This window comes from Symphalangus syndactylus, chromosome 11 (genome assembly GCF_028878055.3).
Source record: "Symphalangus syndactylus isolate Jambi chromosome 11, NHGRI_mSymSyn1-v2.1_pri, whole genome shotgun sequence".
NCBI classification, from domain to species: domain Eukaryota; kingdom Metazoa; phylum Chordata; class Mammalia; order Primates; family Hylobatidae; genus Symphalangus; species Symphalangus syndactylus.
Genome location: NC_072433.2, coordinates 43,023,119 through 43,048,763, shown reverse-complemented (window position 1 = coordinate 43,048,763; position 25,645 = coordinate 43,023,119). Strand labels below are relative to the sequence as shown.

Genomic DNA, 25,645 nt, shown 5'->3' with positions numbered 1-25,645 from the left:
AAGAGTCTTCTGTAATTTTTAATATTCATCATCCTTGCTGATGAATCCATGTTATGGTTGAATCCATAATCCAAAACTTGCTTATATTGTCACTGATAATATGTGTGAAAATCACCTTGGAGTTTATTTCTGTTGGAAAGAGACCCGAGAACTCTGTGATATGTTTCCAAGCTTAATATTCATTCTCGAGAACTTAAATGTCAATTATATTTTGACATTCTTGCAAATAGAATTGTATGCCTTCTTTGCTTCTTGATTTAATTTTTTTGTTTACTTTTTAATGATGAATTGCGAAGATGTAAAGATGATGTTGAAACTTTTAAAAAACTATGTACTATGGTAGGAACATACAAAGAGATTCACCTGGTTATTGCAGACATTTATATTTTAGAAACTTTAACATTGCCTATATTAAACATGAACGCTACCAGTTGTAAATACTTACATCAAAATTGTTAATTACCTTGCGTTATCATCTATAGGTTTCTTAGCTCTTCTTAATATATGTTATTAAATAACAATTTAGATATAAGATTTTTGGGCCGGGCGCGGTGGCTCACGCTTGTAATCCCAGCACTTTGGGAGGCCGAGGCGGGCGGATCACGAGGTCAGGAGATCGAGACCACGGTGAAACCCCATCTCTACTAAAAATACAAAAAATTAGCTGGGCGTGGTGGCGGGCGCCTGTAGTCCCAGCTACTCGGAGAGGCTGAGGCAGGAGAATGGCGTGAACCCAGGAGGCGGAGCTTGCAGTGAGCCGAGATTGCGCCACTGCACTCCAGCCTGGGCGACAGAGCGAGACTCCGTCTCAAAAAAAAAAAAAAAAAAAAAAGATTTTTGAAAAAAAAGTTGCAGAAATTTAAACTTGCTTATAATTGTCCCTGATAATATATGTGAAAATCCTTAGAATTTATTTCTACTGGAAGGAGACCCAAGAATGCTGTGATATGTTTCCAAACCTAATATTCATTCACAAGAACTGAAATGCCAATTACATTTTGACACTCTTGCCAATAGAATTGCATGTCTTCCTTGCTTCTTGATTTAATTTTTTTAAAAGCAGTGATTGTAAACAATTAGGAATTTGAATCCCAGTTAAGCCATTTACTAACTGGGTTGCCAGGTTACTTAACAAAGCTACTTAACTTCTCTAATTCTGCATCCTTACCTGTACAATGGTGTTAATAGTACACGACTTGTAGTGTTTTTGTGGTACATTGTTACAGGATTTAAGCACAGTGACTGACAATAAGTGCTTAATGAATGGAGCTAACATTACTGCTATTTTAAAATAACATTTTCTTTTTATAACCAAATTAATGTTAGAACCACAACGTGGAATTCAGCTTAGCTTTCTCATGATAGAGTTATGAATTGAAATTATCAGATAATATTATTTCAGCATCAGATACAACTTCTTATTTTTTTAAACACTCTGAATCCAACAGAAACTGCTAATAATTATATTTCTTATTATATGTATCATTTAGAATTTTTCCAGAATGATTTTCCTGAAATCCCTAGAGTGAACCCCTTTTCCTATGGATTGTCTTTCTATATCTATTTCTTTCCCTTCTCTCTTAAAAACTAGGAAGAAGGTCGTGGCCAAGGTTTCACTGACGGAGTGTACCAAGGGAAACAGCTTTTTCAGTGTGATGAAGATTGTGGCGTGTTTGTTGCATTGGACAAGCTAGAACTCATAGAAGACGATGACACTGCATTGGAAAGTGATTATGCAGGTCCTGGGGACACAATGCAGGTCGAACTTCCTCCTTTGGAAATAAACTCCAGAGTTTCTTTGAAGGTTGGAGAAACAATAGAATCTGGAACAGTTATATTCTGTGATGTTTTGCCAGGAAAAGAAAGCTTAGGATATTTTGTTGGTGTGGACATGGTAAGAAAATTTTGGATTAAATATCTTTGTGATATATGTATTAGTTTATAGATATATGTATATATATCTATAAACATACATATACACATATATCTGTATAGTTTATATATATGTATGTATTAGTTTTAGGACCAATTTACTTGCAAATTGAATACTTTGAATATTTAACATGATCTAATTTGGAGTACTTTAAAGAACATGTTCTAATTTATCTTTGGTAAAGGAGCACTGAAATAGACCAGGGGTCTAGATACAGAATTACATTTACTTTTTTTTTTCCCATTTGAATAAACTAGAATAATGTTCTCAATCTTTAAATTTGCCTTATTGTAGCTGACCAGTAGACAAAACAAAACAAGACAAAACACAAATGTATTACATCAAGTCCTATTTTTCTTTATTTTGAAACAGTTTTTTGGGATAATCTATGTTTTTCTGTGATATTCTACACAATTTAATGGCTGATCTGATTTTAATAATTAGTATAAAATTATTAGTATAAAAATAGTATAAATCATTTATAGAAAATAATTATAATTATTATAGTATAATTAGTATAAAAATCATTTATAGAAAATACCTGAGTAGAGGAAAACCACATTGATTTTGAGGAATAGACAATTAGAATATCTCATAGGATTTCATTCACTTTAAAAACCTTTTTTAATTGTGGTAAAATATACATAACAAAATTTACCATTTAAGCATTTTTAAGTGTGCATACAGTGGCATTAAGTGTATTCACATTGTTGTACTGTCACCTATTCATCTCCAGAACTTTTTCATCATCCCAAACTAAAACTCTGTGCCTGTTAAACAGTAACTGCCCACTTTCCCCAACCTCTGCTAACCACAGTTTCTTCTGCTTTCTGTATCTGTGAATTTGCCTGTTCTAGGCTCCTCATAAGAGTGGAATCATACAACATTTGACCTTTTGTTTGTGTCACTTATTTTTAATGTTTCCTTGCAATCATACTTGTTAATAATGGATCTATTCCAGTGTGGCAGATTGAATTATACCTGTGGCATTGAGAGAATAAGAAGAGAAAGGCTGAGACCATTTTTATCATATATTGAACATATGGGCAAGACTTTGTTATGTATAAAGAAGGAAATTCCTATGGAATTACTGAACATTAGAATGAGTTAGGAGGGGATGTGAGTAGTAATCTCTTATACTCACGGTGGGGATGCTTTTAGTCATCATTTTTATCTATTCAGGTATACTTTGTGGTTGGTAAGGTAATGTTCTAGTGTAATGTTTCCTGTGCTTGAAAATTCTAGGAAATTCTATTTGATACTCATTGGTTAGTTACTAAACAAACGTTTATTCTTAACATGTGAAAAGTTAGAACCAGAGTAAAACATGTATGCCCCTCAGGATAGCTGACAATAAATCACTCCTTTTAACCAATATTCTTTAAATAGTAATTCAGTCTTTATTTCAAGGAGAATTGTGGCCTGCATGGAGGGAAGATTGGAGAAAGAGGGCCACTAGTGATCGGGGTTGGTCTCTCCTTGTGTCAGGTTCTTTACCTGGGGCCTCAAACTTGGCAGAAGCTGTTTAGGGTTTAGGCCTTGCCTTTTTCAGATGGCAGTCTGGGGTCAGCTTGTTTACCTGGGGCAAGCTGCCTAGAGATTTGCCCTGCCAGCTTCTCTCCCTGCCTCCGTCTGTCCCATAGCTGACTTGTATAGATATTCGTTCCAAACACTTCTATTATAGTCCTTGAGAGGAAAGTTCTGGCAAATGCTAGACTTCTTTCTTTATCTCCTTTTCCTTCTATTCGTCCTTTATTTCCAGGGACGTTTTAGCATGCCATCCACATTGGTGCCCAGGGCAGTTGTCTGACTGGCCTGTCTACTGATGTAGTTCCGTGTACAGCACAGTGCTAGTTGGCATTATATTAGAATATCAAATAATTAAATATAAACATCTCCATCTTGGAGAAGATTCCTATATGCCCATAAAATGACAAAAGAACAATTAGAAAATAGACTTTTTATGTACAGAAAGGCATGCAGAAGTTCAGATGGACTATTTAAATGCTCAGGGAATATGAAGAACTTAGGGCTAATTAGAGGCAGGTTTCTGGGTGAAATAATATATTATTAATGAAACTTCCTATGCAAAATATTGTCTTTTTAAACCTCAAATGAGTGTTATCCCACAGATTAGTATTTATTGTTCAGTAAAGTATGAAAAACACTTCCAATTCTTTGCTTATCTGGGGGTTTACTATAACTTGGTTATTCTTGAATCTCATTTCCCTAAAGAAAAAAATGAACAAACAAATGAAAAAAGCAAAGCCTTATTACTATGGCAACTATTCCTAATGTATTCTTTCTTTCTTTTAGGTAAAATTGTTAACATTTACCAACGTAAAATATTTTGGAGGACTCTTTATGGAAAATACAGACTTTCACATTTACATTTCATTGAGGAGGATTTTAATGTTTATCATTTAATTTCTAGGATAACCCTATTGGCAACTGGGATGGAAGATTCGATGGAGTGCAGCTTTGTAGTTTTGCGTGTGTTGAAAGTACAATTCTATTGCACATCAATGATATCATCCCAGGTATGTTTTCTTTGTTTTATACATTTATAAGGCAAACTTTCTTTTTTTAATTTTTAATTTTTTTATTTCAATAACGTTTTGGGGAACAGGTGGTGTTTGGTTACATGAATAAGTTCTTTTGTGGTGATTTCTGAGATTTTGGTGCACCCATCACCTGAGAAGTGTACACTGTACCCAACGTGTAGTCTTTTACCCCTTGCCACTCCCCATTCTTTCCCCGAGTCCCCAAAGTCCAATGTATTATTCTTATACCTTTGCATCCTCATAGCTTAGCTCCTACATATAAGTGAGAACATACAGTGTTTGTATTACATTTTCTTTATTGACTCGTTGATTGATGGGCATTTTGGCTGGTTCCATATTTTTGCAATCACAAATTGTGCTGCTGTAAACGTGCATGTGCAAGTATCTTTTTCCTATAATGACTTTTTTTCCTCTGGGTAGATTCCTAGTAGTGGGATTGCTGGATCAAACGGTAGAGCTACTTTTATCTTTAAGGAATCTCCACACTGTTTTTCACAGTGGTTGTACTAGTTTATATTTCCACCAACAGTGTGAAAGTCTTCCCTTTTTACCACATCCATGCCAACATCTATTATTTTTTGATTTTTTGATTATGGCCATTCCTGCAGGAGTGAGGTGGTATCACATTGTGGTTTTGATTTGCATTTCCCTGATACTTGATGATGCTGAGCATTTTCCCATATGCTTGTTGGCTATTTGTATATTTTCTTTTGATAATTGTCTAAAAGTGGGCTAATGTCCATAGCCCATTTTTTCATGGGATTGTTTTTTTCTTGCTGATTTGTTTGAGTTCTTTGTAGATTCTATATATTAGTTCTTTGTAGGACGTATAGATTGTGAAGATTTTCTCCCACTCTAGTGATTATTTCTTTTGCTGTGCAGAAGTCTCTTAGTTTAATTAAGTCTCATCTATTTATCATTTTTGTTGCATTTGCTTTTGGGTTCTTCATCATGAAGTCTTTACCTAAGCCAATGTCTAGAAGGATTTTTCCAATGTTATCCTCTAGAATCTTTATGGTTTCAGGTCTTAGATTTTAGTCTTTGATCCCTCTATAAAGGCAAACTTTCTAATGTATATTTTGAGAACGTAAATGTAAGCTTCCAGATATATTTTTAGAACTTGAATTTTATATTATGGAATTGTTATTAAATAGGATATCCTTTGTTACCCTCAAATGAAAATAATTAAGATTTTTGTTTCTGGAAGTATATAAGGGTGGCATTGATATGTTTTCATTCACTTTTTCATCACCTGTCCATTCTTAGTAGGGGAAAAAATCCTTCCTGTTAATTAGAAGGATCAGAAAACGTAATAAACTGCTACCTGAGTGAGAGCTTGGTTTAAGCTAGAAGGCTTTACACAGACATTGGTCATCTAATCTAATCTAATGTACTGTGGAGAAGATTCTTGCTGGATGACCTGTGAGATCCCTTTTAGTTTTGAGAAAGTGTGATTGATCAGGGATCAGGACTCTAGTCAGAAATAGATTGCTCAACTTTACATTTAGAAGAAAAATCAAGCAATCTTTCATTTTGCCTCAAACAAGTAGCACCTAGTGTCTGCTGTCAGGTAATTGACAATTTCTGTTGATAACAGCATCAACAGTTTCATCCCCCTGCTGTTAGTGGAACTCTCTGTGGTATAGGCTAGTACAATAAAGCCAACAGTGGCAGTCAGAGATGGTGATTCTCACTGAGCATTATGCAACTCTGATTAAAATCTCAGAAGGCCTGCAGGCAGACTGTAGCCAGGAATGTACCAGGCCCTGAGTTAGATGACTTAATACTTTTTTACATTCTTAACAAACTTATAATGTAGGTCTTAATGATCCCCATTTTGCTGATAAAAAGCTGGGGCTCGGATGGACAAGAATTACCAAAATCAAAGTAAATAGTAGAGCCAGAATTTAAATCCACACCTGTCTGATTAGAAAGCTGTGCTCTTTTCAGTACCTCCCCACCCCAAATCCTATCTATATATTTAGGATGTGAAGACCTGCATAGAAAACTATACTTCTCAGTCTCACATGTATACTTGGGAATATTGTTTCCATGGAGATATATTTTGTCTCTCATTCTATAAAAGCTGAATTTTGCTATAGCAAGGATCACAATTGAATAAGCAAACTGAATTGTTTTTTTCAGGTCATTTCAGGTCCTCAGTTTCTTTTGTTGTAAAAATGAAAGGGCTAATACTAGATGATTCTTAAGGTTCCTTTTAGCCTGCACTGTTTGCGCTTCCTGTTTTCCTGTCGCTGAGGCAAGTAATCAATGCTTGTTTTTCAAGTTAGGGCATGCTTTCTGCTTTAGTTTTTAGCTTCACAGCAACAACACATTAATTTAGTTGGAGGTATAGGATTCAAATGATAGCTTTATTTCAATTTTACTTCGTCAAAGTGTGACATACTTTGCTTTACTTGATCTTTGTAAAATCAATTTTTAATTTATTGCAAACTGAGTTCCTAGCTATTTTTTATTTTGCTTCCCTTTGGGAACAAATGGTTTACATTCAGGAAAAAGCATATATGTGCTTGATATTTTACTTGGCAAAATTTAATTTAGTTTTTCACGATTGTTAATGGAGATAATACAATTTATTTTATGAATTAAAGTACTTTTAAATATTATAATAAATGCTTATGGTTTACAAAACAGTTTAATAAAAGGCCGTTCCTTCATTCAGATATTATTAAGCCCTTACCTAGATGTTGGGGATATAGCAGGAAGGAAAACTGGTAAAAATTCTTCTCGTGTGGAGTTTTCATTCTAGTGAGTGGAGACAGACAGTAAATATGTAATGTGTATTATCAATTACATGATAATAAGATGAAAAATGATAAACACGGTGAGGAGGAAGGGAGCACTGGGTTGTAGGGCGGGATTTTTCAATTTCATATAGGGTAGTTCTGATGAACCTTCTAATAAGGTGACATTTGAGCTCTCGACATGAAGGAAGTTTGGGAGAGAACATGTGGATTCCGAGGGAGAGCCCAAGGCCGCAGCCAGCGTGGCCAGTTTGAGCAACGTGAAGAGTTGACTGTGGCTGCAGCAGATGGAGTGAGGGAGAAAGTTGTAGGAGCTGCAGTGGGAGCTGGAACAGGTAGTGATAAGTGGGCTGTTGTGTGGATTCTTGGCTTTCATAGTGACAGAGGTGGGGAGCTATAGGTGGGTTTTGGACAAAGGACAACTCACCCTAATTTGCATTTTTAAATGATCTCTCTGGCCGCCTGTTAAGAATAAACTAGACAGAGGATAGAAACAGGGAGACCGGGAAGGAGACTGTTGTAGTTATCCATGTGAGAGACGGTGGTGGCTGGGATTGGGGTCGTATGAAGAGGATGGTGAGAAGTGAAGGATTTTGGATATAATGTAAAGATCCCTAATAAGATTTTCAGATGGGTTGGGTGTGAGGTTTGAGTGAGAGAGAAGAGAATCAAGGATGATTCCAAGGTTTGGACTGAGCAACTGGTAGGCTGGAGAGGCAATTTACCCAGGTGGGAAAGACAACAGGAAGAGCATGCATGGGGGAGTGGGAGTTGGAAGTCAGGATCTTTTTTTTGATCATGTTAAAATTGAGTTAGCTATTAAAGAATTTCATTTGAATGTTTATGTTAAGATTATACGAATTCATGTTTAATCCTTAAAAATGGGCAGTGTGCTCATCATTTTCATATTTAAGAAACTTTTGGCTGGGTGCAGTGGCTTATTATTGTAATCCCAGCACTTTGGGAGGCCAAAGTGGGAAGATCACGTGAGGTCAGGAGTTCGAGACCAGCTTGGCCAACATGGCGAACCCCCCCGTCTCTACTAAAAATACAAAAATTAGCCAGGCGTGGTGGCGGGCACCTGTAGTCCCAGCTACTCAGGAGGCTGAGGCAGGAGAATCGCTTGAACCTGGGAGGTGGAGGTTGCAGTGAGCTGAGATTGTGCCATTGCACTCCAGCCCAGGTGACAGAGCGAGACTCCATCTCAAAAAAGAAACTTTTTACTGTAGAATGTATTTGCAAAAGTATATATAACAACATATATTAAAAATAATAATGAACACTCATGAAACTGACCATCTAGGTTAAGAAACAGAACATTAGAAGTACCTTAAAAACCACCTGCAATACCTTGTTTTCATTATAATTGCAATCTCTGCCTAGAGATGACCACTATTCTGATTTTTTTCATTATTTCCTTGCTTTTTATAATTTAATTATATCTCTATAACTAAACAATATATGGTTTAGCTTGCTTTTGAACTTAATGTAGTTAAAATCTTACTGATTTTTAAATTACTTGCATCATTTACTTAAAATGTATTTTGAGATTCTTTTCTGTGGATGAGGGTATTAGTAGTTTGTTCACTCTCACTGCTTCATAGTATATTTCGTCGTGTGACTATCCCACAGTTTGAGCCCATTGTAATATTAATGGACACTTGGGTTTTAGGTTGTTTCCACCTCCTTTTCAACACTTGGTACTGATTAAAATTTTTGCCAGCCTGATAGCTGAGAAATGGTATCTTGAGGTAGTTTAAAAGTTTGTGGTTCCCTGATTACAAGTAGGATCGAACAGCCTTTTATGTTTATACATTCGTGTCTTCTATTAAACACGTATTTTTTGCCTGTTTTTCTGTTGAGTTGCTCATTTATTGATTCATGAGTTCTCTAGTTTTAGAATTTTAATAAAACATCTTTTAACGTTTTGTTATGACATTTTAAACAGAAAAACTGAAAATTTTATATTGAGCATCCTTATGCATATCATCTAGATCCTACAGTCAACATCTTACTTGCTTTATATGTATCTGTCCACCTCTCTATTCACATACTAATCCATCACGTTTTCTTGAGCATTTCACATTAAGTTGCAGATACCAGTTCACTTCCTCCTAAATACTTCAGTGTGCATCTAATTAACTAGAGATAAGCATTTAGGGTTTTCTTTTTCATTTCGGATAGAAGTCACACATATAATGACATACATATGGATTTATTTGGGTTTTAACTAATACATATATACCCTTGAATTAGAAACCTCTATCAAGTTGTTAAAACAATTTTAAGAAATCATTCATATATCTCAAATCAAAATTAAAAAGTACGGTAAAATATCTCATTTCCATTTTTATCCCCTCTGCCTCAGTTGCCTGCTTACTCCTTTGTTTCTCACTAGTCACAGTTTTTATGAATTTCTTATATATCTTTCCAGTGTTTCTTTATATAATATAAATATTCTTATTCCCCCTTTTAATTCAAGAAGTGTACTAGATACACTCTTCTGCCGTTTGCTTTATTCTCTTAATTTTATATGTTAGAATGCTTTGTATATTTGCAAACAGAGGTTCTTTTTTTATAGTGTGTAATTTTCCATTGTATGGAAAAAAATTCATAATTTATTTAACCAGTTTCCTATCAATGGATAATTGGGTTATTTCTGACTTTTTTATATTCCACACAATGTTACTGTAACGTGTACATATCTGTTTCCCACATGTGCTAGCATATCTGGAGGATATATTCCCAGAAGTGAAGTTGTTTGATGAAAGGGTGTGTGCGTTGGTATTGTTCTAGATATTGCTAATTGCCTTCAGTCTTGGATATAACAATTTATATTCCTCCCAGTAGAATACAAGGGTAACTTATAGCTTTCCCATGAGAGTGTGTTATTAACTTTTTTTCCAATCTGATAGATAAAAAATATATTTCAGTGTATATAATACATTTGCAAATAGAAATTTGCATTTCTCTGAGTGATGTTGAACATTTTTGCTTATGATTAAGGGCAATTTTACTTTCTGTGAACTGTTTGCATCTGTTGCCTATTTTTAAATTGGGTTAGGTTATTGGTCTTTTTTCTCACTGATTTCTTCATGTGTTAGGGTGGCAAAGTCTTGTGATCCGAGGTGCAAGTGTTGCCCACTCTTCCACCCTCATTTGTCATTTGTCTTTTTTTAAAATTGCTTATTTATCTGGTCACCCTCATTTGTTTTTATTGTGGTAAAATATACATAGCAGGATGTACCATTTTAACAATTTTTAAGTGTATAATTTAGTGTAAGTAGGTTTACAATTGTGCAACCATCACCACTATGTATTTCCAGAAACCTTGTTCGTTATCCCAAATAGGAACTCTATACTCATGAAGAGATAGCTGCTGGTTCCTCTTTCCCTCCAGCCTCTGCTCATCTCTATTCTCTGCTCTCTGTCCTTATGACTTTGCCTACTCTGGGTATCTCATATTAGTGGAATCATACATTTGTCCTTTGTATCTGGTGCATTTCACTTAGTGTGATGTTTTTGACTTTGGCACTTTTTGCCATGCAGGATTTATAAAATTTTTATGCTGTTCTATTCTTTTTGTTTTAATAGATTCTGGATTTTGAGTTACTGTTAGGTTATAAAGGAATTTCCCTGTGTTTTCTTCTAGTACTCTGTGGTTTTAGTACATATCTCTCTCTCTATCTATCTATCTATCTATCATCTATCTATCTTTCTTTCTTTCTTTCTGTATCTTTGACCCATTTCTGTTTTATGTGGTATATGATGTGAAATATAAATCCAATTTAGTTTTTTTTTTTTACCCACAGGTAGAAGACACCCTGTTCTCTTAGTATCATTTATTAAAAAGTCCATCTTTACTGGTTTGAGAGGCCACTTTCATCATACTAAATTTCCATGTGTAGTGTGGTATATTTTTGGACTTTCTATTCTATCTCCCCACGTTTCAATACCACATTGTTCTTAATGATTTTTAAAAAATTGTATATATTCATGGGGTACAAGTGTAATCGTGCTACACTGCTGTATTGTATTGTGGTGAGGTCAGGGCCTTCATTCAGCACATCCATCACTGGAGCAATGCACATTGTACCCACCAAGCAACCTCCCATCATCCACCCCCCCGCCACCCTGAGTCCCCTTTGTTCATCTTTCCACACTCTGCTTCTACGTGTGATTCTTTATGTGTTTTAATATTATTAACACTAGTCTCCTCTCACTGTTCTTTTGAATTTTCCTGTTCTATACTGTTTTCAAAATAGTTGTCTTCTTGATAGTTTTGCATTTTCACATTTAAGTGTGTTATTCACTTAGATTTGGTTTTGTACAGGATATGAAATATGGGTACAGATGTCCAATTTGACCTTCCGTGCTTGCTGTGTATAAATCAAGTTTCCAGAGGTATACGTGTGGATCTTTCTGAGCGCTGTTATTTCCCTACACTAAAGCCTATCCATAGCTTTAGAAGTCTTGGTAGCTGTGAGCGTACATTTCCATTGTTCGTTTTCTTAATGAATGTCTTGGCTATTGTTAGCCTTTGGGCTTCATTGTAAGTTTAACTATCAGCTTCTCAAATACTATAAGAGAGTTCTGTTAGGATTTTGGAATTGCAGTTAATCTGTAGAACAATTGGAGGAGAATTGACATTTCTGTGATATTAAAACTTCTAATACATGAACATTGTATATCCTTTCATTCATTTAATTTCCTTTTAGTAAAATTTTATAGTTTTCTCCATGAAGAGCTCACTTGCATTTTGATGCATTATAAAGCATATTTTCTAACAGTGTCATGCTGATGTAGAAATACAATTGACTTTTTTTTTTTTAGAAAACAGCTTTACTGAGATCTAGTTTATAATTCACGCGGAGCGTAAAAATCAGTGCATTTTAGTGCATTTACAGACATGTGCAATTGTCAAGATAATTTTAGAATATTTTCATCATCTCTAAAAGAAACGCTGTACCCCTTAGTGATCATCTCCCAAACCCTTCATCCTTGTTAGTCCTAAGCAACTACCAGTCTACTTCTGTCTCTGTATGTTTGCCTTTTCTGAACATTTCATTTAAATGGAATCACATTATATGTGGTCTTTTGTGATTTACTTTTTTCACTTAGCATAATGTTTTCAAGGTTCCTCCATGTTGTAGCATGTGCCAGAATTTCCTTCCTTCTTAAGGCAGAATAATATTCCATTGTTTGGATACATCACATGTTGTTTATTAATCAGTAGATAGATATTTAGGTTTTTTTTCACCTTTTGGCTAAAATGAATAATGCTGCTACAAACATGCATGTACAAGCATATGTGGACATATGCTTTTGTTTCTCTTGGGTTTATATCTAGGAGTGGAATTGCTGGGTCATATAACTCTATGTTTAACCATTTGTGGAACTGCCAGACTGTTTCCCAAAGCAGCCACACCATTTTACATTCCTACTAGCAGTGTGTAAGGGTTTTGATTTCTTCATGTCCTTGTCAATACTTGTTATTATCTGACTTTTTGATTCTAGACATCCTAGTGGGAATGAAGTCAATTTCAATTGACTTTCGTGTGCTGATTTTTCTTACAAACAGTCTTACTAAAATATCTTACTCGTAATCTGTGGATTACTTGTAAAATATTCAGTCATTATAGTTTGCACATAACAGTTTTGCCTCTTCTTCTGAATTCTTATCTTTTATTTTTAAAAATGGTTTCTTACTGTCCTGGCTAGGACCCCTAAATACAATATTGAATAGAAGTAGTGATGGAAGGCATCTTGGCCTTTTTTTCTGATCTTAAGGAAAATGCTTTCAACATTTCATTATTAAATATGATGTTTGCTATAGAGTTTTATTGTTGTATCTGTCATTTGTCAGGTTAGAGAAGTTACCTACTGTTCCTAGTTTTCTAACAGTTTTATCATGAATTGATGTTGAATTTTATCAACCACTTTTTCTCTATTGAGATAATCCTATTTTCTTTTAATCTGCTAATTTTCTTATATTGAATCAACCTTACAATTGTGATGTAAACCCAACCTCATCATGATTCATACTTTGCTTGGTCCAGTTTGCTTGTATTTGCATGCTGTTTTTAAAATCTCTGTTTATAAGAGATACTGGCCTATACATTTTCCCTCTTAGCTGTCCTTGTCTGGTTTTGGAATCAAAGTCATGCTTGTCTCATAAAGTACCTGGGAAATGTTTCTTTTATTTTGTTATTTGAAAGAGTTTATGTAAGATTAGAATTACCTATTCCTTGATTATTTGGCAAAGCTTGTTTTTGTGAAAATGTTTAGCTACTGATGAAATATCCTTTAACATTTCTATTTGTTTTTGACTGTCTTTTGTAAGTTTTATTTTTTATGAATGTATCCATTTAATTTGTTTTCAAAGCTTTGGGCATAATGTTGTTTATAAAAGCTTCTTAATTTTCTGTTCAACCTCAGCAGCATCTGCACTTGTGTTCCTATTTTCATCCAAAATGTTAATCATTTGTGCTTTCTTATATTCTTCACCAATCTTACCAGTGGTTTCTGACTTTCATTTTTTGAAAGGACCAACTTTTGGCTTTCTTAATTCTTTCTAGATATACTTGTTATTGTTTAAAATATGCTATTATTTTTACTGTGTAACTAGTGGATTTTTTAGGTCTAAGCCCATAGTTCTCAGCCTGGGATGCTTTTGTCTCCTGGGGACATTTGGCATTGTCTGGAGATTTTTGATTGCCACATCTGAGGTGAGAGTACTACTGGCCTCTAATGGGTGGAGACCATAGATGCTTCTAAACTTCCTACAGTACACAGGGCAGCCCTACACAACACAGAATTATCTGGTTCAGAACCTCAGTAGGACTGAGCTTGAGACACTCTGTCCTAAGCAAATTCTAGGAGTTATGCTCATTTTATAATGTTAACTTGCTGGATAGCTATGGGGGAATCACTTGTAAAATAAATTTTCTTTCACTATTTGTGTATTCTTGCAGAGATAACCAATTCTGTGCCAATATCGTTTTCCCCAAAGTAACACGGCTAAATGTAATTTCACTTGTTTTACGAAATCAAATACAGGTATACCTAATTTTATAGTGCTTTTCTTTATTGTGCTTCACAGATATGTGTTTTTTATTAATTGAAGGTTTGTGGCAATTCTGCTTTGGGCAAGTCTGTCAGTGCCATTTTTCCAGTAGCATGTGCACACTTTGTGTCTCTGTGTCACATTTTGGTAATTCCTGCAATATTTCAAACTTTTTCATTATTATTATATCTGTTATGGTGATTTGTAATCAGTGATCTTTGATGTGACTATTGAAATTGTTTTAGGGCACCACAAACCACACCCATGTGTGGCAAACTCCACTGACAAATGTTGTGTGTGTTCTGACTGCTCCACTGACCAGTGGGGCCTCTCTCTCTCTCACTCCTTGGGCCTTCCTATTTCCTGATAACCAAAAATGTTAAAATTAGGCCAAGTCATAACCCTACGATGGCCTCTAAGTGTTCCAGTGAAAGAGAGAGTTGCATATCTCTCACTTTACATCAAAAGCTAGAAATGATTAAGCTTAGTGAGGAAGGTATGTTGAAAGCCAAGAGAGACTGAAAACTAGGCCTCTTCTGCCAAAGTTAGCTGAGTTGTGAATGCAAAGGACAATTTCCTGAAGGAAATTAAAAGTGCTACTTTAGTGAACACATGAATGATAAAAAAGCAAAATAGCCTTATTGCTGATATGGAGAAAGGTTTAGTTATCTGGATAGAAGATCAAACCAGCACATTCCCTTAAGCCAAAGCCTAATCCGGAGCAAGGCCCTAACTCTCTTCAATTCTGTAAAGGCTGAGAGAGGTAAGAAAGCTGCAGAAGAAAAGTTGGAAGCTCACACAGGTTGCTTCATAAACTTTAAGGAAAGATGTCATCATAACATAAAAGTGCAAGATGAAGCAGCAAGTGCTGATATAGAAACTGCTGCAAGTTATCAGAAGATCTAGCTAAGTTAATTGATGAAAGTGGCTACATTAAACAAAAGATTGTCAGTGTAGGCAAAACAGCCTTCTATTGGAAGAAGATACCATGTAAGACTTTCATAGCTGAGAGGAGTAGTCAATACCTGGCTTCAAAGCTTCAAAGAATAGGCTGACTCTTTTGTTAGGGGTTAATGCAGTTGTTTAAGTTGAAGCCAGGATTCTGAAAATCCCAAAGCCCTTAAGAATTATGCTAAATCTACTCTGCCTGTACTCTATAAATGGAACAACAAAGCCTGGGTGACAACACGTCTGTTTATAGCATGCTTAACTGAATATTTTAAGTCTACTGTTGAGACCTACTGCTCAGAAAAAGGATTCCTTTCAAAATATTACTGTTCATTGATGATGCACCTGGTCACTCAAGAGCTTTGATGGAGATGCACAAGGAGATTAATGTTATTTTCATGCCCACTAGCACAATATCTGTTCTGCAGCATATGGATCAAGGAGTAATTTCTATTTGCAAGTTTTATTTAAGAAACACATTTTGTAAGGCTGCCATAGATGAGGATTCCTCTGATAGACTGGGCAAAGTCAATTGAAAACTGTCTGAAAAGGATTCACCGTTCTAGATGCCATTAAGAACATTCATGATTCATGGGAGGAGGTCAAAATATCAACATTAACAGGAGTTTGGGAGAAGTTGATTCCAACTCTCATGGATGACCTTGAGGGATTGAAGATTTCAGTGGAAAAAATAACTGTAGATGTGGTGGAAATAGCAAAAGAACTAGAAGTAGAGGTGGAGCCTGAAAGTGTACTTGACTGAATTGCTGCAATCTCATGATCAAACTTGAATGGATGGAGAAAGGAAAAGTGGTTCATCGAGATGACATCAACTCCTGGTGAGGATACTGTTAACATTGTTGAGATGACAACAGAGGATTTAGTTTATTTCCATAAACTTAGTAAAGAAGCAGCAGGGCTTGGGAAAGGATTAACTCCAGTTTTGAAAGAATTTCTATTGTGAGTAAAATGCTATCAAAAGTATCACATGCTACAGAGAAATCTTTTATGAAAGAGCCAACTTCATTGTTGTCTTATTTTAGGAAATTTGCCACAGTCACTCCAACCTTCAGCAACCATCACCGTGATCAGTCAGCACCCATCCACACTGAGGCAAGAGCCTCTGCCAGCAAAAAGACTATGACTCCTCGAAGGCTCAGATAATCATTAATATTTTTTAGCAATGAAATATTTTTTAAATCAAGGCATATACATTATTTTTAATAATGATATTGCACACATAATGGACTACAGTATAGTGTAAACATAACTTTCATATGCACTGGGAAACAAAAACACTTGTGTGACTTGCTTTATTGTGATATTTGCTTTATTGTGGTGGTCTTGAACAGAACCTGCAATATTTCCGGGGTATGCCTGTGTGGGTTTGTGGGTTTCAATTTTTTTTTTTTTTAATTTCCAAAGGGTACTTTTGAAAGCTCAAAAAATAATTTAAAAAAAGAAAGCATTTTAGATTGACAGTAACCGTTCTCTTTACCTACCTTAATTGCATTTCTTTGAATTTTACATTTTACAACTGAATGCAATTCATTATATTGAATAAGTTAGGAGACTGGGGAAATCATTAGTTTAGTATTATAATTTAAGATTGAGATACCTGAACTATGAAGTTGGCTTATGTATAATTGATTGTTTTTCTCAGTTGGCTGTAGAATAAATACTTGAAGTGCTTTCTCCCACACACACACTCTAGAGCTGTATTTCCTTCTGTCTATTTTTTCCACATCTCAATTTGGTTTGAAATGTAAATTATCTTGGGTTCTACAGTAGCACTTAAAAAGAAAAGCAAAGAAAAAAACCACCCTTTCTATTTTTCCTGGAATATAACCTGACAAGGAATTCTTCATTAGTAGTATTTATCTTAAAAACATTTACAGTTTTGTTTTGTTAAAATATTGGTGGAGGATTAAAATAATAAAAATTAGTTACATGAATATCTTGGGTGTCACTTGTCAGGCACACTTTGATCTTCTAAATCAGTAGTTATCATTGTCAGTATTGCTGGCCCAGAGCAGTGAAGAGAAAGGAAAAGAATGGTATTTTTTTTTTTCTTTTAAAGCTTGATTTTCATAAACCCTCAATAGGAGATAATTAAGAATGATACCAGCTTTTATAACATAATACATAAATTACACTTATTTGTCAACAAAATAAAGCTTGCAAATAGACTTTAAAAACTAAAGTTGTTTAAATGAAAATTAATTTAGTTTATTTAAATGCGTCTTCATCTGCCTTTTATGTCATCATTAGGACTCTTTTCTTGAGGGGAAAAAAAAGTCAAAGCGTCTCCTTTAGTTCCTTAGTTTCTTTTTCTTGCCCAATTACCTTCATCTGTAAAACAAAATTAATATTTCCAGCAGTTAAAAAAGAAAAAAGATTCTTTTTGGAGCAGTTGAACAGCTGGGAAGCTTAGGAAAGAATTCTATCAATTGCTTGTAATAGTTGGCTTCTGAAAGATACCTTTGATTGAAAGATGCAGGAATCTTAAACCTGTTATAGAATTGTTTCTCTCTTATATTTCTGTTCTAAATGGTTAAAAACACTGCTAACATATCTAATTTGACATTATGTTCATGTTCTTGAAGTTGCTATGATGAAGCATATCAATTAGCACCACCCCAAAATTATACATTTCTGCTTTTCTAGTTCAACCTGTGTCTTCTGTTCTAGTTGTGGGGGTTGGGAGTATAATGCTATTTTTTTTTGATGATCTCTATGATCAGGATAGTGAACATATTCATCACCCCAAAGTATGTCCCTTGGGATCCCACCCTCTGCCTCTTCCTGTCCTCCCACCCCCTACATTCAGACAACCACTGGTCTTCTTTACGTCAGCATACACTTGTTCACATTTTTAAGTATTTTACAGAAGTGGAATAACTCAGGATGCATTCTTTTTTGTCTGGCTTATTTCACTCGACATAATTATGTTTTATTCATCCATGTTGTCCTTTTTATTGTTGATATGGTTATACTAGTTTCTATATCCATTCACTTGTTGATGGACACTTGAATTGTTTTCAGTTTTTGGCTATTATGAATAATGCTGCTATGAAAATTTGTGTATGAATCTTTGTATGGACATATGCCTTCATTTCACTTGGGTACCTACCTAGATGTGGAATGGCCGGTAATATCATAGGTGATTGTTAACTTAAATAAAACCCCCAAACCTTCCAAGCTGTGTTTCCAAAGTGGTTGCATTATTTTACATTCCCAGAAGCAGTATATGAGAGATACGGTTCTTCCAGATCTTTGCCAACACTTGGTGTGATCAGTTTTTAAAATTTTAGTAACATCTAATTGTGGTTTTACTCTGTGCTTCATTGGTGACCAGTGATATCAAACATCTTTCCATGTGCATATTTGTCATCTATATATCTTCTTTGGTTTAGTATCTGTGAAAGTCTTTGGCCAATTATTAATTGCTTCTTTATGATTGGGTTTTGACAGTTATTTATAAATTCTGAATACAAGTCGTTTTTCAGATATATAATTTACAGCATTTCAGATTATTATAGATTCACATGCAGAGAGAGGGATCCTGTGTGCCATTTAGCCAATTTTTCCCAGTGGTAACATCTTGTAAAACAAGACGTGTGCAACATCACAACCAGAATGTTGACCCTGATATGATCAAGAAGCAGAACATTCCCATCCCACAAAGATCTCTTATGTTGCCCTTTTATTGCCGCACGAATTCCCTCTTACTCCTGCCCCATCCTTAACCTCTGACAACCACTCATCTGCTCTCCATTTCTATAATTCAGTCATTTCAAGAATGTTACATAAATGGAGTTGTACAGTATGTAGCCTTTTGAGACTGGCTCTTTTTTCACTCAGCATAATTCTCTGGAGATATATCTGTGTTATTTTATATATCCATGGATTGTTCCTGTTTATTCCTGAGTAATATTCCATATTATGGATGTATCAATTTGTTTAACTGTTTACCCATTGAAGGACATCTGGTTTGTTTCCAGTTTTTGGCTATTATGAATAATGCTTTTATAAATATTTGTGTGTAGTTTCTTGAGTGCACATAAATCTTTATTTCTTGGACATAATTGTCCAAGTGTGTATTCGCTGATATTTGCAAATTTAGTTTCTTAAGAAACTGCTAAACTGTTTTCCAGAGCGACTGTACTCTTTTACTTTACCACTGGCAATATATGGGTAACCTGGTTTCTCTGTATCCTTTCCAGCATTTGGTGTTTACCCTATTTTTAATTTTAGCCATTCAGAGAGATTTGTAGTTGTATCTCATTGTGATTTTGATTTGAGTTTACCTGATGGCTGCTGATGCCTTCTTTTGTCTGTGCCTATTGATGTTTCCAGGGTGCTGATTTTTTTAGCTCTAAGTATGGAATAAGAATGTAGTCAAGAAGAAATCCCAGAGGGAAATCTCGGTGATGTTATTTCTTAGGTCTTGAGGTTCCTAGCTGGTCTACCTTCTCATCTCTACCTTTCAAAGTCTTCTTATATTTGTTTTATATATTATGTCTAGAGATTTTAGTTGTACTTAGCAAGAGAAATAGGAAGTACATCTACTTTATCTTCCCAGAAGTGGAAGTTGCACCTTCCTTTTTAACTTAACAATAGATATTAGAGATTATTTCATATTAGTACGTAAGTTGTATACTTAGTCTTTTGTTTAAATCATTGCATTATATTTCGTTTTATGCATGTACCATAGTTTTTGAACCAGCCTCCTACTGATGAGCATTTAGGTTGTTTTCAATCATTTGCTGTTATAAACAGTGCTTCAGTGAATAACTTCGTATCTATGTATCAGTTGTGTGTGCCAGTATAAAAAGATAACTTCCGAGGAGTAGAATTGCTAGGCCAAAGGCTATATGCATTTTACATTTTGATAGACAGTAATACATGGCTTTCATAGAGATTGCTTGTCAATCGGAGTCACCATGAATGTTGCCAGGCGGTACTCCTGGTCCTATGAGACAGTTAGAGCTGGAGCCCTGAAGAAGGATAATTTGAAGCACCATATCTCAGCATGCAACTTTTGGTGTTATCTGTATGGCACCTTCAAGCATTTCTTGAATAATTTTTCATATACTATTATGGAAAATATTTATTCTGATCAGGAACCCAACCTTTTAGAGATTTTTGAATAGTTGCTATGTAAGATATTTCTGGTATCGGATTTAATAATACCTCATTCTACTCAAGTAAACTGTGTTTTCTTCACAAGATTTCTGTGGATGTTAAATTCTCATTTGAGTCTGAATTATGCTCTTGTGGCTGCTGATGTTAAGCGGTACATTAATTAAACAATTTCTCTTAATTTACTGGGTCATTCAAATTCATAGACATTTCATTTGATTTGAACAGTAACTTGTTCACTAGTTTATTGTTATGATTTCCTGCTCAAGGTTCTCCAAGGGATTTTTCTTTTCTTGGTTAAATCAACAAGTGATGGATAAGCTGTGAATTTTATCATTTAAATGCAGTCTTGCTGTGTATATATAATGGATACTTTTGATTTGGTTTCTTTTGCTGAACACAATGTCCATGTTGCCCTGTTTATCAGTAGTTTATTCCTTTTTTTATTGCTATGTAGTATTCCATTGTATGAATAGGCCATAATTTGTTTCTCTATTCTTCTGTAGAATAGCTTGTTTCCAGCTTTTGATTAGAATGAATAGGGCTGCTCTGTACATTTTTACACGTGCTGTTTGGTGGACTTATCTTCTATATCTTTTAATATCTTTAATCAGGATTGTTTTAATCACACAAAATTGCCAGCTGAATTTATTTCTTACCTTGTTTTCCAGCCCAAATTTATCTTTTCCAGAGTTGGTAATCACTTATAATTCATTTAAGTTTGAAAGTTTTGCTTCATGACCCAAGTAGTTTTGGGCCATCAACACAGTTGTGACAAAGTAACAAGAAATATTTGGTGTGTAATTGCTGGAGGGCAATTAGAGGTGGTTTGTGCCCCTTTGTATAGAATTCTGATGGAATGTCCTCTTCTTTAGAGCTGATATTTGACCCCCCTCTCAGACAGCCTTTGGCAGAAGGTAGCTACAGTTTCCAACTCCAATGCCCTCCTGCTCACATTCCTAATCTTTGGAGCTCCTCCCTAGTGTCACCTGCAGAACTGTCACCACCGGCCATCCAGTTGGCCCTCCAATCCTGCCAGGCTGCCTTCAAAGCCTAACAAAGGGAAGAGCACTTGCTGCATTTGTTATAATGGTTACTAACTATATAATGGATCTATGTCGTGACATACATGTGAACATACTTAAAAAATGTTATATGCAGTTAATTACAGTTAATAGTGGGAGTTGTTTTTCTTTAGTAAATTTATATGCTATAATTTGGGAACTCTTCTCAGTGACTAAGATTTTCCTTCTGAAGTAGCTGTCATGGGTGCTATTCAAAGATATCTGAATGACAACATCATAAAAGAACAGTAGCCTCCTCTTTCATCAAGGGATACTTGCAAGACCCCCAGTGAATACCTGAGACTATGGATAGTACCGAACCCTACGTATACTGTGTTTTTCCTCTACATTCATGCCTCTGATAAAGTTTAATTTATATATTAGGCACAATAAGATATTAAAAACAATAATTAATCAGAGAAGAGACAATAATAACAATATGGCAACATCACTACTCTTGTACTTCAGGACTATTATTAAGTAAAATAAGGGTGACTTGAACGTAAGCACTGTGATACTGCAATAGTTGATCTGTTGATTGAGGTGGCTACTAAGTGACTAACAAGGCAGGGAGTAGACACAATGTGGAGATGTTGGACAGGGGGATGGGTCACGTCCAGGGGTTATGGATTAGGATGTTGCAAGATTTCGTTATAATACTCAGAACAGCATGCAACCTAAAACTTACGAATTGTCTGTTTCTGCAATTTTTTATTTAATATTTTTGGACGGTGGTTGACTGTGGGTAACTGGAACCATGGAAGGTAAAAGTCTGGATAAGTGGGGACCACAGTGTTAGTACATAGCTTTTCTCTTATTATATCACTTGATCGAAATCATGGTTAATTGGTGTAATTTTTGAATTAAAATATTTTCATATTCTATTGGATCATATTATGAGATGTTTAAGATATAGTTTAATAACACATCCCCCTCCTCTTTCAACCATGGAAAAAAGTTACCAAGTATTTACATATAATTCATTTAGTATAATTTCCTCTTTTTTTAAGAAAAGTCTTTTCCTTGTGTTTAAAATGTAAAAATTTTCCTATTTCTTTCTTTCTGTCCTCAAATCCACTGTGGGTGATACCGTTTTTGCTGACACACAGCTTTATCAGGTATGACTCCTAAGTGTCGTGTTGGACTCCACGGATGTATTGTTGAATTTTTCAAAGGAAGAACTTTTCACACTGCCTCTTCTACGTTCCCTTGATCAGTATTTAGGAGTATTTTATGATCATTGCTGGGCTTTAAGATCTAGAGTGGTCTTTGTATTCGAAACAAGTTTGCCACACTTATTATACCTATATTTCAGAAATAATTGTGAGTGTTTTCTTCAAATATATTGTTGTATGTCTCTGGTTTTCTGTATTTTTAATCTATGTATAATTCTCTATGTTTTCCTCCTTTATATGTATAAGTGTTTGTATACACATCTGTGTTATTCTTAACATACAAGTTTTTAAAAGCAGATATATATTCTTAACCAGAACTTTCCTAACCATGATACATATTCCTAACCAGGCTTTTTTCAAACTGTGTTCATGAACTGTATTAATCTGAGATGCTAAGCAAAGTGGCATAAAAATTTTTGTCAATAAGTTTATTTTGCTTCCCCTGAGCAATTCACAATGCACATTAGCATATTAAAGGCTCTGGTTCCATGTAGTGAAGAAATTGTTTATCTTTGTTTATCTCAGCATCTTCAAGAAATATTTGAGTTCGAAACACTTCATAATACACCGGGGTGTTCTAGGCCTGCTGATTTGGGAAATGCTGTAAAAAACTGAGTAAGATTTTGTTTGTAGTGTTTTAAGAGATCAAATAAAATTGACTACAAGCGATTAAATTTTCAAGAGGTTAAAGCATTTAGCGGAATTGTATTTTGAGAGGGTGTTTTCTTATAGGAATTACATTTTGAAATGCAGCATTGATTTTTCCCCCATGGTATTATCTTTTTCAATACTTTTGATGGTCTTTAAAAAGAATTCGTAAAACTGAAAATTCTGCCTTTTTGTAGAAAGAGGGTTTTTTTTTTTTTTGTTACTGTCTTTGCTTTGTAGATTGTTTCTCTTCTATAAGAATTTGCCTTTATCTTTAAAAAACATGTTTACTGTTTCAGAGAGCGTGACACAGGAAAGGAGGCCTCCCAAACTTGCCTTTATGTCAAGAGGTGTTGGGGACAAAGGTTCATCCAGTCATAATAAACCAAAGGCTACGGGTATGGATTAATAGCGTATAACCTTTAGTTATTTATATAATGCCTAACTTGCCATAGCATTAGAAAAGATTATAAGCTATTACTTCTGAAGATGTATGTAGACTTTTTTTCTTTCAAACATTTTTAGTAGTGAAACTAAAGCTCGTATATAAATACTGTTGCTTAAGCCAAGTGTTCCCAGCCTTTTTTTACCTCAGGAAGAGTTCCCCATAAGGTCTTGTGTGTTTTGCTGATCTATAATCAACTGGTTTTTGGAACTCCTTACTTGGAATATTTGTATGTATAGTTTAGGATTGCAACTGTGTAAAATAATCCTATATGGATAATGTTATATAGGATAAAGTACACTAGAGATTAATTAAATGGATTTTACTAACTAGATGTGGCACAAATTAAATCCCAAACTGCTAAGCGAAAATTTCTTCTCTTTCCCAGAAGCTTCCTCACAATATGTGTGAAGCTTACAGCTCTTTTTTTTGTTAGCTTCCACATACTTCATAGATTTATAGAATAGTAGTTATACATGCCAAAGAGCTCATTAAAAAGGCTCTGAGAATTTTTGTTAACTCAGATGCAAGTTAGGAAAAGGATATTTTTTCCTCAATTATTACAATTTTGACTCTTTTGAAAGGAAATTGTACTTTAAGAATTATTTTGTGTGACATTGGGGCCTGGAAGACTTAGGATTAATTGCAGGATATATGGGTAACAGTCTTTTTTATGTTAACCTATAGATCTCTATAGGATAGCTCAAACTTGCTACTCTCACTTAAATAGAAACAGACTAAAGATTTTCTTAAGCTATGGCATGTTAATTGTATTGTAGTAGATCTTAAAGTTATAAAATGTACAGCTACCTGCTTTAATTTGAAAAGGGAAATCAGCTTTTTTGTGGGTTCTGGAGAGCCCACTGCCCCCCACTGTGTGTGGCATGTCCTTGAATTAATACTGAGGCAAGGTAATGTCGTGAAATGGCTGTGGCATAGCTACACTCGCCCTCTCACGTATAATAAATCCAATCTATAAGAAATAATAGTGCTTGATTTTTTCAAAGACACAAGGAATTTGATGACCAAAAATCCCAAAATGTTTAAAACTTAACTGTTTTTAAACGTAATTTGTGTACTGATTTATATATAGAATTTGAGGATTACCTTCTTTTAAAATAATAGGTTAAATTTGTGAACCAATGGGTCTATGAAGCTGGAGAATGGTGTTTTTGACATTTAGAAATAAGCTGTGGTACGTGGAACAATTAAAGCAGTTCATTTTTTAAAAAATGAGTGGGCTCGTGATCCGCCCGCCTCGGCCTCCCAAAGTGCTGGGATTACAAGCGTGAGCCACCAGCTACTCGGGAGGCTGAGGCAGGAGAATGGCGTGAACCCGGGAGGCGGAGCTTGCAGTGAGCCGAGATTGCGCCACTGCACTCCAGCCTGGGCGACAGAGTGAGACTCTGTCTCAAAAAAAAAAAAAAAAAAAAAAAAAATGAGTGGGCTTTTCTTTTAACTTACTCCTGTTTCCCTTCTATCTTGACTTTTGGGCTGAAAAATATTTTTAATATTGCCAAAATGGTTACTAAATTTTTAAAAGCTGAAGACAACTAAAAAACATATTGTATTTATATACATTTATTGGTTATGTAAACAGTTATTAACATCATATTCATAATTTCTCTTACCAAAAAAAAACTTTGATGCTATATTGACTTTATTTTTAAATGAAACTTTTCTTGTTCTATAGGATCTACCTCAGACCCTGGAAATAGAAACAGATCTGAATTATTTTATACCTTAAATGGGTCTTCTGTTGACTCACAACCACAATCCAAATCAAAAAATACATGGTACATTGATGAAGGTAATCAGTAATTTTAGTGTTCTTTATAATGATCCTTTCTTTTTAACTCATCAAAGAAAAATAGTTTTTTATATCAATATTT

The 25,645-nt window shown here is 34.8% G+C and overlaps 1 protein-coding gene across 18 annotated transcripts in view; it reads left to right on the top strand.

Annotated features, from left to right (window-relative positions):
* Positions 1 to 25,645, top strand: part of CYLD (CYLD lysine 63 deubiquitinase) — a 53,384-nt gene that overhangs the window by 8,374 nt on the left and 19,365 nt on the right. For 16 of the 18 annotated variants that reach the window (XM_063612710.1, XM_063612711.1, XM_055297701.2 and 13 more), the window contains exons 4-7: positions 1,592 to 1,894; positions 4,368 to 4,473; positions 23,608 to 23,706; positions 25,447 to 25,563. In XM_063612710.1, the coding sequence (XP_063468780.1) occupies positions 1,592 to 1,894; positions 4,368 to 4,473; positions 23,608 to 23,706; positions 25,447 to 25,563 (625 nt within the window). Of the gene's footprint in view, positions 1 to 1,591; positions 1,895 to 4,367; positions 4,474 to 22,594; positions 22,604 to 23,607; positions 23,707 to 25,446; positions 25,564 to 25,645 lie in introns of all 18 variants that reach the window. The other 2 variants (XM_055297699.2, XM_063612704.1) reach the window with 1 other exon arrangement.